At 55.2% G+C, this 13,022-nt stretch overlaps 4 protein-coding genes across 4 annotated transcripts; 1 reads left to right on the plus strand and 3 right to left on the minus strand.

Annotated features, from left to right (window-relative positions):
- Nucleotides 1-1,442: 1,442 nt before the first annotated feature.
- On the minus strand, nucleotides 1,443-2,507 carry BDP81DRAFT_394276 (uncharacterized protein; the record flags this gene model as incomplete). The annotated part of the gene is made up of 4 exons (XM_060587938.1): nucleotides 1,443-1,704; nucleotides 1,793-1,936; nucleotides 1,997-2,269; nucleotides 2,344-2,507. 4 exons carry the CDS (start codon nucleotides 2,505-2,507, stop codon nucleotides 1,443-1,445), a joined length of 843 nt encoding a protein of 280 aa, XP_060445219.1.
- Nucleotides 2,508-3,520: 1,013 nt separating this feature from the next.
- On the minus strand, nucleotides 3,521-4,831 carry BDP81DRAFT_449610 (uncharacterized protein; the record flags this gene model as incomplete). The annotated part of the gene is made up of 1 exon (XM_060592433.1): nucleotides 3,521-4,831. One exon carries the CDS (start codon nucleotides 4,829-4,831, stop codon nucleotides 3,521-3,523), a length of 1,311 nt encoding a protein of 436 aa, XP_060445220.1.
- A 1,533-nt stretch (nucleotides 4,832-6,364) lies between these two features.
- On the plus strand, nucleotides 6,365-7,806 carry BDP81DRAFT_394278 (uncharacterized protein; the record flags this gene model as incomplete). The annotated part of the gene is made up of 2 exons (XM_060587939.1): nucleotides 6,365-6,490; nucleotides 6,559-7,806. The coding sequence occupies 2 exons, from the start codon at nucleotides 6,365-6,367 to the stop codon at nucleotides 7,804-7,806; spliced, it is 1,374 nt and encodes a 457-aa protein (XP_060445221.1).
- Nucleotides 7,807-9,952: 2,146 nt separating this feature from the next.
- Nucleotides 9,953-11,302, minus strand: BDP81DRAFT_394279 (uncharacterized protein; the record flags this gene model as incomplete). The annotated part of the gene is made up of 2 exons (XM_060587940.1): nucleotides 9,953-11,130; nucleotides 11,197-11,302. The coding sequence occupies 2 exons, from the start codon at nucleotides 11,300-11,302 to the stop codon at nucleotides 9,953-9,955; spliced, it is 1,284 nt and encodes a 427-aa protein (XP_060445222.1).
- Between the last annotated feature and the right edge of the window lie 1,720 nt (nucleotides 11,303-13,022).

A 13,022-nucleotide genomic window follows, 5' to 3' on the forward strand; every position in this document is an offset into this window, starting at 1 on the left:
CGCTTGTAGTTGCCCGTGTGTAAATTGTGTGTAATGCTCTCAATTGGCTTATCTGATTTTCTCAATCTACCTAGTACCCTAGCCAAGCTAGCTAGCTTGCTGTCCCTCCCCCCTTACGGAGAGTTTCCTCAACAGCTTTTTTCTGTGAAAAGCAAACCAAGGAAAGCCAAGATTGTAAGGGGACGTGAGTACCCTCCTCCGGCAAACCACAAGTATGTGTGTGCATGTGAGAGAACAACACACACACACCAAGGCAGTTCCCGGAGTCCCGATGCAGCTCTACCCGCAAACTAATACCGACGCTAGTGATAACACCCCTGGCACGACTGACATATCAGATAATCAGTCAGAACGAAAGAAAAGCCAGGGGGTGGGGAATTTTCGATGACTGTGGAAAATAAAATCAAAAAAAAGTCTTGGCTTGTTGCGGCCTGATGCAATTGTGCGAAAAACCACAGATTGATAAACCTTTTCCAAACTCCGAGCCCAGCTGCCCATGCAGCCAAAAACTTGCCAGGGATGATGGACGCAGGCACACGAGGCACGGATGGTGGTGCGCGCTGCACACACCGTCCGTACCTAGTGTCGAGTCAACCACCCCCCATAAACTGCATCACCCAAAACGCCAAGCCGGTGATGTGGATACAAGAGGCATGACAACACGTAGATTAGGAATCAGTGAAGAAAGAAAAAGAGAAAAAAGAGGTATGCAGGGGAGGTCGAGTGCCGCCGCCACAAGAATGTGGAAAATGTTGGAATCCGTGGAACGCATGCTGGTAAAAGAGAAAAGAATTGGAGCCCTCAATGAAGCGGACTCCGTCGCCCCCGCTGGGCCGGCGTCCGTTGATGGAAACGCCCTTCCACTGCCGCGTCAGGATCGGCTTCGTGCTCCGCTTGGCTATTGCCACGAACTGGTCCGTCTTGGTGATACGGCCAAGACGGTGAAGTCGGCGCCCGCCCGGTAGTCAGGTGACAGTGGCTTTGCTCTCTAGCGCGGGAAGGGAGGACGTGTGCCAATGTGCCCGTCGGAGCTAGCAATAGACTATACAGTCGTAGCTCTAGACCAGCCGCCGGCCGCTCCATATATGGCAGGGATCATCTTGATAAGGGGCCGAAAGGGGATAAAGCCAAAATGGGTAGGACGCGAGCCAGTGGAGAATAAGGCTTCAGAAGGGCTGTGCCGTGACTGGGCGGTAACGGGCGTTGTTGGTCATAGTCGTCCAGATATGTGTATCTGTAAGCTGGAGACTGCAGTGTAGGAGTGGTAATGGCGACCCGTTTCTGCAGGGACGCTGCTCGTTTGTGCCTGGTGTTATGACGTGGGGTGTAGCCGTAGGCGGCTGATCTGACGGGATCTAGACTTTTGTTTTTGACTTCGCCGCACCAATGCAAGGGTGGAGCCTGCCCGCTGCGGGATGCAACGGAACCGGCGCCCCTCACCCTCAACCCGTGCTCTTAGTTGCCGGGTTAGGAGAAGGCGCTCTCTCGTCTGTGCCGTTGTAAATCAGCTGGAAGCCATCGCGGCGGCAGATGACAATGGGCTTGTCGTTGGAGCAGCGCCCGATGATTTCGCTATTGTTCGGCAAGTTGTAAGGCACTGCGTCCTTGAAGTGGATGATTGGGCCGCCGTCCATCGTGAGCCCGATAATCTCTGCTCCCTGAATACCGTCGTCCTCATCAGAAGACTCGGCTTGAATAGTGTTTCTGTATCTCGTGTTAGCATCCATGTTTTCATCTTGGCGGGGGGAGGTTGGGTAGCAACCAATTTCCCGGGGTGGAAAGGTGCACGTACACTTGGCTCATGGGGAGCGTTCCGGCGTCGCTCATCTTCCTCTTTCTCGCTGACGCCTTGACTCTTCGGACCATGCATGTGTGGAAGTAGTGGAACAAACCCGCGATGACCAAGACGGGTGTGCCGAGAGCCAGAGCCCATGGACTGTGATGTTACGTTAGCAAAAAAGATGAGGCTTGCAAGTATGGCAGGGAGGCTACACACGGGTTCTTGCGTTGTCTCAGCTGGTGGACAAGGGCCAGAATGACTCCGCATACTGCAATGAGAGATCCGACCTGAATCATGGTGAAAGTTGACCAGTACAGCGACATGAGGTCCTCGCCGTCACAGAATTGCAATGCCATCAAGGTGAAGACCTCCATGATGACGGTAGCTAACGAGACGCAAACGCATCCCAGATTGAACCAGATGCAACGCTTGATGGCTTTTTTCCGTTTTGCGTCCGTCTCGGGGAGTTCGCTCACAGCGTCCAATGTCCTGAACAGTTGGTCAGTGAGACTGTTTGAGAAGAAATGACCGTGAGACGCAACGGGTTTTGCGGGGGAACTCACCGTGTGTAATTCCATGCTGCCAGGAATAGGATGAACAGATTGAAAACGAACAAAAGCCAGTACATGACATCGAATTGCCATCTATCCAAGTGAGATGCGAATCTGGCGTAGTGCTCACACCGCACAGGGTCGTAAGGCGTAAAGTCTTCTTCGTTGGCTGCCATTGTGACTGTTATGTGTTGGTGTAGTTGTTGTGTGTTGTAGAAGATGCGTTCACGTCTTCTTTTGAAATCGTCTGGTGCTCCGGATGACAGAGCGTTGATGATATTGGCACTTGACAGATGGTGATGCAAGAGGCTCTGCTTCTTTATAGGTAAAGAGGCTCGTTTTGTAAAGTCACCGATCTGCAGGGTTATGATGAGTCGGTGCGGACTTGTCCAGGCTTGCGTGTGCGAAAAGGGAGGCGCTTTCAGTCAGGCTCTGATGGCGGGCAGGGGTCGTCGTGGTCCTAAGTCTGCCGAGGGGCACCCCGGTGTGTTCGTTCAGAGTGCAGACTATGAGGTGAGGGGTGTATTCTGTACGGTGGAGGTCTATACCAAAGCTCCTATGGCTTGTCAAGCAGAAAAGTGAGATTAGCTCAGATTGAGATGGCAGAATGGCTCGTCACTGCCAGGAGACTACTGCAGTTCTGCAGTCAACTAGAGGCCGTTCGCTCCACTCGGTCTTACACCAACATGTGGATCCAAGGCCAAGGTCAAACTCATCTTGTCACCAATGATGCACCGATGCTGAGTCGAGAGGGGAGGTAGGCCAGGAATAGTGCTTGAAACAAGACGATAGTGACAGCGTCGTCGACATGGCTGGTTGGTGATCCGCATGTGGATGGCGATGCTGTCTGGGCGATGTCTGGGCAGTCTCTTGGCAAGATGCGCGGGATAGGACGTAGATTGCCGATCTGTAGGCGGGCCTTTGGTGACGGCGCATGTGCATTTGGATTGGTCGGCCGCCGCATTATTCTCCGGACTAGGGGGGGCTTAGCAACGACGTCCAGACTTTGCAACTCAGTTGCACAGATATTCCATGGTTCCCTGAGCTCCAACTGACGAGCTTCCCTTGTCCAACATTCAATTCTTTCCCCCATCCAATGCCCGCATCGACGCCGTCAGTGGGAGGCCACCCCGCGTGCCCGCAGTGGCCGCGAGTCTCATCAACGAACCCTCAACTCGACATGTGTTCCTCAACTCATTCCCTCCATCAGCTCAACTCTGTCAAGCATCATTCCCTTCAGACCAAGATACTCCTTTAGCGAGTCCCACTCAATACCGCCTTCCTCACCGTGTCGCCATTGCTCTCTGTAACCCCAGGCGCACGCAATGTCATCCATTCCCGCACGCTCTTCTTCACGTAGCCAGCGCTGGTGCAACGGGATACCGGGCGCCCAAGTGACTCGTCGCATATGATCATTGACAGTGGTTTTGGCAACCATGCCAATTGTCGCCGTGAACCCCAAATAAGCCAGGATGGCGGCGAAGGCGAATTTTGTGGCCGTCACGGGCTCCATTGTGTTCTGGAATGCCGAGAGATTGGAGGCGAGAGTGTAGACCCCAAAGGGTGCCACTGCCACGGCCGAGACGGGCAGAAGCGTCTTCCGCAGAAGCTTTTGGCGGTAGAATGCTTGTGTTGCGTAGCAGGCCTCAACGATGCCAATCGCAGCGTCCAGATTCTTGGCGTCGATGGCGGCCCCCAGAGCTGTTTCGGCCACACTTGCTTCGATTGCCTTGTCTGCTCTATTTGGGTTCTGCTGAACATAGGAGATTGCGCCCTCGACCGCCTTTGGTTTGGGCTTTGACGCATACAATTCGAAAACATGGGGAAGTGTCTCGGGCCTGCCAAGCCTAGCTTGGATGTTTACGTATAAGTCCAAGACCTGGGGACCAATGGAAACGGTGGGGTGGGCGATAATTTCGTATGCTGACTCGGAGATTGTGTCGACTGTATCCTTGACAGAAACTGACGGGATCGACGCGCTACCAGATTTAGCTGCAGTCGAGTTCGAGTCCAGGGATAACAGATTGGAAGCGGTCGATGCTGTGAGTGTCGAGGCCGGACGATTCTCCGACCTGGATAGATAGGGTTGAATCGCATTTGCGGCGCCTTGGCACGTTTTCAAGGCTGCAATGACGAGCTGTGGAGTGGGAATTCCGTCCGTAGAGAGGAAGTGCTTTCTGCTCTGCTGAACCACGGCCGCCAGCTTGCTCAGATCAGGGAGTTCCTTGGACGACGGACTGGCCGTTGCGGGCCTCTCGTGACCATTCTTTTTGGAAGCCGAAGCAGATACCGTGCTCGCCAGGCGACTTTTCTCAAAACTCCGTCTCAATGTGGTATTCTCGTAGAGCTTGGCAGATCGGAGAGGGACGATCGAAGGGACGTTTGGCTTGGCGGTATGTTGCAGTCGAGTCTGTTGACCGGCGCGTGATAAGCCCACGCATGATTGACAAACGAATCGAGGCTGGCGAGCCGCTGGCCGGACGAAGGCGGTCCGTATCATCTTCGTGGCGGGGAGATAGGGCGCGAGGTCGGATCTTGGAGGAGGATAAGGAGCGTACGCGTCTTCGGCGAGTGAGGATTGGACGATCTAAGGCAGACAAAGAGCGAGCGGGCGTGAAGTCGTAGATTGGGCTCTCTGGGCTGCAGCAGTAGGGTGAACAGCGAAGCAGTCGAAGTAGGTGATCCGTTTCGTAGCGAGGCAAGCCAAGAGAATCAAGCAAAAGGGGGCCGTCGGGCGGGTGAGGCGGAAGCCGCAGAGGACAAGCAACCGGGAGAGGCCGTCTTGGGACTTGGTACTGGTCGAGGAGAGAAGGCCGACAAAGAATCCCGGGTGATGTGAGGCGCTGGTACCGTGGGACGGTGAGATGAAGCAAAAATGGAGGACGGGAAAGACTCTCGGAGCTCTGGACGCGACGGAGGTTCCGGGGAAAGCTGGGAGCTCCTGCAAAATTTCCACCTTGAGCCCCATACCCCCCATTAGCACGTCGTCTAATTACCCGCACCTGCCCCCCTAGCCTTACAGGCGATCATTCACGCGGCAGGGAGGCTCTCGCAGCTCGGGACAACGCGCCGCGCCAATGGAATTAGCAGGCACCCCTCCTAGGCGGGGTCGTCTTGGGGCAAGTACAGAAGAGTACAGCGCCCAGCCAATACTTGAAGGTGCACTGAAGAAACGTGGCCGGCAGCAGCCACAGCCGTCCACTGGCGTTGCATGCCGAGTGTTCTGAGAGTCTGCGCACCTCTTTGGCGCGAACTGCTACACTGCCACTTCACTCACACCGTCTGCTGCGAGTTTCTCAACACCATTTCTTCCAAGACGTTAAAGCTGTAGATCTTTATTGTAGCTCTGCATTAGAAAGAGTTCAACATCTCTAGCAGTCACTTGGTCTTTTGGGTCTATTCCGGTTTATTCCGCAAGATGTCTTGGCTTGCGTGAGTGCTCATACCCAGGATCACTATTCTTGCCGTGCGCCACATCGCACGCTTACGTACTTCCCAGCCACAGGTACGTGGAGAGACATGTGAGGCTGATGGGCCCAGAAGCTACTTTCGCTGCGGTGTCGTCTGCCCGCCAGCTGGAAGTACTTCGGACCAGGCAGGCGCCTCAGCCCACTGGGACTGCATCGATTGCACTGCCAGCGCCTAACAGCACGCCGCCTTTGAGTGAACGACCAAGATACTGCCCGAAGATGACGAAACACCACGCGGCTGACAAGCGACCCCAGAGTACCATCATCCCATCGACCCTTGAAGACACTCTGATCGAACCCCTCAAGAGCCTCAATTTCCTCCTGCTATTGAAACAGCACCCTGTCGCTCGATTCTACTGTATCTGAACGACATCCCTCGCCCACCCTCGAAACCGTTGACTCCGTCCTACCAAGCCCGACTTGCATGAACCTCCGCCCAATTCCGGCCGACGACCTAACCACCATCGACCACCTCTCCATCGGTGAAAGTCAACCACAACAACAATCATTCACATCGAGATTGAAAGCGAAAATACATAAAACTCACAGGAGCAAGCTTCATCATGCCTCCTCCACCTCCGCCGCCGCCGCCGATGCCTGCGATGGGCGGCCCTCCTCCGCCCCCTCCGCCGCCAGGAGGTCCTCCTGGAGCTGGCAATCTACCTGCGAGACTACCACCAGGAGGTAGAGTACGTGTTTAAAGCTCAGAACGAGAAGTGGTTGTCTTGTCGCAGCATCATACTGATATGGGTTACAGGGCGCTCTCCTCTCCGACATCACAAAAGGCAAGGCTCTCAAGAAAGCCGTTACGAACGACAGATCCGCGCCGGTAGTTGGAGGTTCGTCTGGCGGCGGTTCCTCCGGAGGACCGCCTCCAGGAGGTGCACCACCTGTCCCTGGCTTTGGCGGTGCTCCTAAACCTCCCGGCGGCCTCGCCCCTCCAGTGCCCGGAAATCGAGCTAGAAGCAACAGCGACCAGAGCGGGCGAGAAAGCGCGCCTGCGCCGCCCTCGCAGGCGGCACCACAACTAGGGGGACTCTTTGCGGGAGGTATGCCGAAGCTGCGGAAGACTCGTGGCGCCGTTGATACTGGTGCTTCTATGGACTCGTCGTATCTGTCGGATCCCGAGAGCAACGTGCGGTCGTCTTCCGCGCCGAAGCCACCCACGTTCGGAGCACCAAAACCTCCTGGCGGTGCGGCGCCGGCCCCACCGGGAAGGCCGCCTCTACCACCTCCCAACGCCGCGCCGGCCCTACCACCATCCATTGCCAACTTGCGCAAGACACTCAGCGATCTACCCAGGCCAGGCTCGTCAGCATCGATGAAAGGGCCTCCACCTCCTATAGGCAAGAAGCCGCCGCCACTACCAGCATCCCGGAAGCCCTCTACTACGCCCAACCATCCTCCTCCGTTACCTGGATCATCTGCTCCAGGAGCACCCCCTCCACCACCTCCATCGTCTGCTCCAGCACTTCCATCCGCACCCCCCTCAGCGCCGCCACCACCCCCTGCTGCTGCTGCTCCCAGAGCTCCAGCACCATCGCCTCCGTCGAGGTCCCCAGCGCCTCCACCTCCTCCACCGGCCTCAAACGGACCTTCGCCGCTGGCAATGCAAGCCGCCTTACGAGCAGCCGGGCAAGCATCTCCAAGTGCTGCTCCCCCGCCTCCCCCATCAGCGGCTCCCTCGCCCCCCGCCTCTGCACCTCCCCCACCAGCAGCACCCCCTACGAGGGCCCGTGCTGGTTCTGGTCTGCGATCTTCTATGCTGGATCCAAGCGCCTTCACTCTTGCTCCCAATGGTGCTAAGAGTCCAAGCCCTACTCGAACGAACACGATGAGCAGTCTCAATGTCGGCGGTGGGGGTCAACGATACATCGTACAAGATCCTCGATGGAAGTTCCAGGATGATGCTATGTTACCAAAGCCAAGGGACTTTGTAGGCGGTCCCAGACGATACAGAGCTGGCAGAGGCAGCAGTGTCCCTCTCGACCTGAGCGCCCTGTAAGGAGCGGACTAGATACGAACTATTCCGCAGCCTGATCGGCATCAAGCTCTATCAAAGTTTGAGTCTAGAGTGGCGGACGGCCTCGGGCAATCTACATGAATCGAACGATCCGCACTACTATGGCTCCCGGTGGAAACGCGCCCCTTGTTGCTGCATACAAGTCTTCCGGATGAGAGTCCAAATGAGAGACGGAGACGAATGCTATTTCGACGCCTTCTGCCGGTGAACTATTGTTAGTCACCAACTTGAGGATATTCCAGAGGATTCGGACTCCGCGAGATCCTTACACAACGGGACAAGCATTCGCAACACATCCTGAAGGCGTCGTCGTATCGGGACTTCTTGGCCCCGTTGCCTTGGCGAAACGATCGACTGAGACAAATCTAGATCTCTCGGATGTACTCGTATTGGGAATCTCTTGGTCTTCTTGGTACTCTTGGTACTCTTGGTTCCAAGAACCATGGTTGCTTTTCGAATGCTTAGACTCAACGTCCTTTCCTTCGGACGGAACGGGGGGTTTCTACAGATTCTCTTACAGGGTCGTCAGGGACTTTGAGGGGGAAACAGGCTTGGCATGCAAGCAAGCATTCAACAGCGATCTGAAGAGGAAAGGGGCCAGGGGATCACGTCATTCAGGAGTGGCATCACGCTAGCGAGAAACTCGGTCTTTCTAGAAAATTAGACATTGGTAGAAATCAAGTTACTTACAACGTCCGGGAGGTTTTCTCAGGATCTAATCGTTGCTGGTAGATTGATTACCAAACTGCTCAACTTGACGAAATAGGTAAAACAGATGCGAGTGTGGAACCGCCGCCCTGCACTAGTCACCTCCCCGTCCGTATATGCCCGATGGGAAGAATATTCAACCCAACTCGGTCACGATTAGATATTCCAACAGACTGACAACCCCTGTTGTCCAGTTGAGCCTGAACGTGGTCGAGGTATCCGGCTGAACTTTCCAACTCTGGAAGCCCACCCCATCGTGTTTCTACGCTTCACACAGCCTCCTTGACATTGGTAATCAGTCAGTCTTTCGGCCTATCCTAGAAAAAAGACTTGACAAGCACGCAAGCAACGACACAAATGTTGAGACGAGACTCTCACACACACTCGACCCGCGTAAAGTTGACCGGTTGAGCTCAGTCTCAGCATCTGTAACCGAAACTTGCTTCGACGCGACCCCCAAAAAAAGAACTGAAAGTTGAGAAGAGAAAGAAAAGAAGTAGGAACCCAAGAAAACCCAAAGGGATCCAAGTTACACAAGAACTTGCAAGGCTCAGGCTCAGGATCAGGCTCCGGCTTCAACGTCCCAAAACAGGCATCATACGAACTCCTCGGGGTCCGGGGAAACTTGACTGCCCACAGAGAGACGGCATTTATCACATGCACAACATACGTTAAGCGGCGTCCCCGGGAGACGAGGAATTTTTTACTAAACCGTGCTCCTTTGATTTATTAAAGCTACCCCGTTGCTGTCCCGCAATTGAGGGGTTTCAAATGTGTCCGCCGGCCGATCGCTGCAGAGAACGATGAGAATCACTTAACCTATGGGGCCAATAGCCCTCGTCGAGGTACGATCGATAACCTCACACCTTTGAACAACTCCCCACCCTGATGCTTCAAGCAAATCGAAAAAAGGAACCGTACGTGGAAAACCCCCCTGAACTGGACCTAGACAAGAAAAAGAAAAAAGCTTTCACGCCATGCCGGCCCAGATCCTTGGCTAGTATTCCTCCACTTCCACTCCCACACCCCAGATCATAGATTGTTGATCATTTCAGATGAAGATTCAAGAACGAAAGACTCAGAAAAAAAAGATTGATAATGTCCCCGCACCACGCAAGCCCCCCCAGGTTTGAACTCCCGTTTTCGTTTGCCAGGCATATTCCGCGTTTCTTTCCCCCGTTTAGGAAGAAGAGGTATCCATGAAGATGAGATAAAAAAAATTGCAGTCGTCTATATTCGTCAATGTCCGCGCTCATACCCGTTCGTGACGAAAAGAGAAGAAAGCCGACAGCAGGTGTATGAAGAAAAAGGCCCGGAAGCCCACAAGGTCCAGTAACCCCGGATCCGCCCGTACGTAAATAGTATCCGACGCTTCATGATCCAGACGACATGTTCGATGATCGACGCTGATTCAAAAATCTCAAGCGACGACGCTTCGACCAACCCCCGCACCCCACCTAAGACGACGAAGACCGCCGCCGGACGATCGAATCACTTCCCGTCCGCACGAGGAAGAGTCTGCCACTGCCGAGGCGTTGACGCCTACTCCTGCTGACAGAGCTTCCTGACGTCCTACTTCTCGGCCGATCACATATCCCGCGCCAAATCCTACTACTGACACCAACACCACCACGCCGGCGCTGACAACCCATGTCAGCAACGTCGGGCTGATGAGGGCCTCGTCGCTGGCCGCAACCTTCTTCTTCTTTGTTGCTCGGGACGAGCGTGTCTGGGAAGAAGAAGTTCGCTTATGCTTGTCGACCCCGTCACTCTTGGGTGATGAGGGAGCAGAAGACGTCGCCGTCCGTGACGGACGGGCAACGGGAGACTTGGAAGGTGAGGCGGTCTGAGGTTGGGTAGGTCTTTCAGCCATGAGCTCAGATTCGGGCATCAGCCGTAACTCAACAGGTTGAGAGCTAGGTCCGACTCCGGCATGCGCGGGTGGAGCGCCTTGTCGCTCAGTATCCTTATACTTGGGCAGACCTCGGGCGGCAGCGGCGCACGACAGAAGAGTCGTGAGGGAAGCACGGAGAGCCGCATCATTGTCGGCTTGATATGCGGGGGACATGAAGTTTGGCGGGCCCCGGCTGACTCTAGTTTGAGATCGTTGGGATAGTGCGGGCCTTACACCGCTGTGCGGATGCTGGTGGATCGCCGAGCTGGCCGAGTGCCTCCTATCCAAGCCCGAGGGCGGATGAGAAAATGCATTTGGCTGAGGTCTGAAGACGGGATCATCGGAAACGCGGCCCAGGGCGGTTGCAATCTCGTCGCTATCGTCAGAGTCCTCCGAATCCTCCTGTGCCGATGGCTGCTGTTGGAACGACGCCCGCACCGGAGGCCGAACGTTCTCGGTCGAGCTCGTCAGACATCGGTCCTCCTCGCTTTCACTCTCCTCGTACTCCTCCTGGCTACTTGTACCGGCGTGGATAGCCGTCTGGTCGACATGGAAAGATCGTGGCACAGGCTGATTTTGGTGATGTAAGCGACGTCGGCGGGCGGCCACGGACCCACCGACTCGGAGACCGGTGGTGACAATCTCGTCGCCGATGGAAGAAAGGGACGACGAAGAAGGCTGCGACGAGACCTCTACCCACGAATCTAATGTGTGAGGTGTCAGCATGCTATCGGCCTCACCAACCATGTGGTTGTCTTCTAGTAACTGACCGTCATTCCGTCTACGAGGGCCCGCGGCGGGTTGTGGTCCGTTCGCCGACATTCTGCTGTTCTGGAAGTTGTGTCCTGCGCGATCGTCGCGCTGTTGTCCATCCATTTTGAAGTATTTGTTTTTTTTTGACGCCGCTGAAGTTCGAAGAGAGTAGCCAGAAATATAGAGAAAGGTCGTTCGTAATCGTTAGAGACGTCGCTGTCGTTGTCGTCGTCGAGGGAGGTGGTTGGACGTGTGTGGGGGGTGCGTCCTCCGTCCCAAACCCCGCGTTTTGGAGATAAGATACGCTCGTGGGATCTCCGTACCTAGCAAGGGGTCCGAGTTGTCTGTTCGCTCGACGTCGAAAATGGTTCGAAAAACGCGCTGAATCACAACCGGGAGAAGGGTTGAAGTAAAAAGGTGAAGGCACAAAAGAGGTAGGTAAGAAAGAAAGGGTTGCAGCAGACCGCTTCGACTATAGCCGGCTCACCAGGCACGCAGGGTCGGTGAGATGGTGTTGAGGCCCGGCTGGTGGATGGCTAGCTGGGCCTTTGTGCAGCAAGTAGAGGTCGGGGAACCTGAAAGGAGGGGAGGGGCATCTCTGCTTCTGTGTCCACCTTGAGCGTGCAATACGGCAGGTGGGATAACGGACGCTAGAAGACTAACTGGAATGTCACTGGATGTATATCTACAGCAGTTATTGGCTGGGCAGATACTTGCTACTTCGAGCCGGCGCTTGGAGGTTCCGGCCCCCGTACCGTGTCAGGTGCCATCACATTCATCTTATCAGACGGGCGTTTTCTGGCTGCAAACAGCGCGATAAGCACAGCACGACGTTTCTCTGAACGAGGGAATGTCCTTGATATGGATGACGCTATCGTTACGGTCAAGGGGGGGAGGAGAGACCACCGTACTGAATGGACGCATCCACGTCCACGTCCCGCCTCATAACATCCCACTTTGCAACTTACACACCGTCCGGGCCGCCAAGTGCAGGCGCTGCAGGGGGGGTCAGGTGGGGTCAAGATTCACGGTGTTTTGCAGCGGGAAGCGCGAGCTGCGCCCACCACGAGTCCCTCGACCACTTAACACCGACACCGGCTCTCCAAGTTTCGGTCGCCTGTTGCGTGGTCTACCTCTGTACGGCAGCATGGGAAATGCGGAGAGGGTTGGCCGTCCGGCGCTATTAGTGGTCTGTCGACGCCGCGACTAGCATCCCGCGACAAGGACGATCCCAAGACACGCCATGGTTCTCGTCTTATAATCGTCCCCTAAGTCATGCCAGATTCCACTGACGTGCTGTCGTAGGTAGCACTGGACTGCCGCCGTCCTCCTGAGCCCATTCTCCTCTTCGCTCCACCGTTTTCCCAACAGAATGGCCTTCCGTTTGGCGCCTTGAAGGTTCTTGAACGGGGCTACCTAGCAAGGTCAAACGGCTGAGCAGGTTTTACAGCCATCCGCTGGCGAACAGGTGTTCCCCCGTGACGTTATTAGCTGAGAAGGGCAGGAGTGACCAAGAGACGGGTGTTCTAGTGGGATGGGACATTTTAAATAAAGACACAACTTTACCCGTCATCACGGGGCTGAGTACGCACCTCGTGCCGCCCAATGACGCAGAGTTGCACGTTTTGACATGGGCACGAGGCTACCGCCGTATAAGACCGAAGTCGGGCAGTTCGTACCCCAAATGAGACATGGAACCACATTCCGTCTTACAACCCGGCGACGATCACAGATAAGGTCGCAGACGACATCAAACATCACAAGGTAGATACAAAGTAGACATGCATAGTGTGAAGTAGGACAAATATGTATTCATCGAGGAAAAAGTATCAAAACTTTTATT

This window comes from Colletotrichum phormii (assembly GCF_030913505.1).
Source record: "Colletotrichum phormii strain CBS 102054 chromosome Unknown BDP81scaffold_10, whole genome shotgun sequence".
NCBI classification, from domain to species: domain Eukaryota; kingdom Fungi; phylum Ascomycota; class Sordariomycetes; order Glomerellales; family Glomerellaceae; genus Colletotrichum; species Colletotrichum phormii.